The following is a 1,196-nucleotide window of genomic DNA, read 5'->3' on the forward strand; positions in this document are numbered from 1 at the left end:
TCCAATAGCTTGAGCTCATCATCTTCTCAGTGGTCAGCAAGGTGCACTCCAGATGCTCTCCCTAAGGAACAAACAGAAGATCATGAAAGGAAGGGCTAGAAAGACAGGCAGGTAGGCACATGTACAAAACTTTTATCAACCACCTCTGCCTATAGTGGTGCCAGGGAGAAATGAGTTACCTGAGCAGCAGCAGGAGCAGGTCTGGCAGCTGTAGAGAAGGTAACAAAGTATTTGAGCGCGAATGGAAAGTGGAGCCACCCTGTGAGATTGCTCCAGGAAATGGTACGGACACGCCCTTGAGGGGTGGATTCACCAGACAGGTTTACCTGCCACGAGAGGCTCTGCTTTGCCACGGAGATAGCTACAAGACTGCCCAGTAGGTAAGGGAATCTGGAAAGAGCAGAAATGTGGAATTTTAAGGCTGAAGCCAGAGCTTCCAAGTCCACAGATTTGGAAATTCACTTTAAGTAGTCAGACAAAGACATGCCCACGCCAAAACTTATTAGAGAAAGAAAAGTCACAAACATCACATGAAAGTGACTTTGACATGGTTCTTTTGAAGCTTAGCAAAGGTATGACTATTACCATTCCAGAGTCCCAGACCAAAATATGAGGTATTAGCCTAGGGACATAATAATTCACAGATAAATTTGCATTCTTTGCAAAACCCAGCTGATAATTGCAGTTAAGGGAGATTACCATGGAGTTTCTTTCTGGCAACTCTCTCTAATTTATGGACCTGTTTATCTTGCTCCAGGTTTAACATAGCTTTCTAATTTACATTGAAGTATGTTTGTCCAAATGAGTGAATCGATGTTTATACATGGAGAATTGGTCAAGAAAAATCTAAGAATTCCTCAAATGCTTTGCACTTTAACATTTATATTCATTCTTTTGCATTTTTACAAAAGAATATACCCTGACTTTATTTGTGTCCTAGGAAACACTGAGTTTGATTGCCTTTTTAATATCTGGTTGTTAAGGGAGCTGAAAGTCCTGAGAGGTGCCTCATCTGACATAATGAGATTTAAACGTGTTCAACACTTATATTAATTACTATTTGAAATTATAATCATAATGCCTACTTAACCCACCAGATCTTGCTTTGCAAGATACTTCAGCACCATTGAACTCTAGAATATTCACTGAGGGTGTCTTCAGAAAAGGAGTGTCTCTCCATTGTCTGTATATATATC

At 40.5% G+C, this 1,196-nt stretch overlaps 1 protein-coding gene across 2 annotated transcripts in view; it reads right to left on the bottom strand.

Moving 5' to 3' along the window:
• POF1B (POF1B actin binding protein) overlaps window positions 1-292 on the bottom strand; it is an 83,961-nt gene extending 83,669 nt beyond the window's left edge. Inside the window, exons 1-2 of one of the 2 annotated variants that reach the window (XM_019717430.3) lie at window positions 180-291; window positions 1-61 (exon numbers count right to left, since the gene is read on the bottom strand). The exon at window positions 1-61 is cut by the window's left edge and continues 260 nt beyond it. In XM_019717430.3, coding sequence (XP_019572989.3) covers window positions 1-22 — 22 coding nt within the window. In that variant the 5' untranslated portion in view covers window positions 23-61; window positions 180-291. Of the gene's footprint in view, window positions 62-179 lie in introns of both variants that reach the window. The other variant, XM_019717429.3, reaches the window with a different exon arrangement.
• Between the last annotated feature and the right edge of the window lie 904 nt (window positions 293-1,196).

This window comes from Rhinolophus sinicus, chromosome 18 (assembly GCF_057876585.1).
Source record: "Rhinolophus sinicus isolate RSI-liver-muscle chromosome 18, RSI-T2T, whole genome shotgun sequence".
NCBI classification, from domain to species: Eukaryota; Metazoa; Chordata; class Mammalia; order Chiroptera; family Rhinolophidae; genus Rhinolophus; species Rhinolophus sinicus.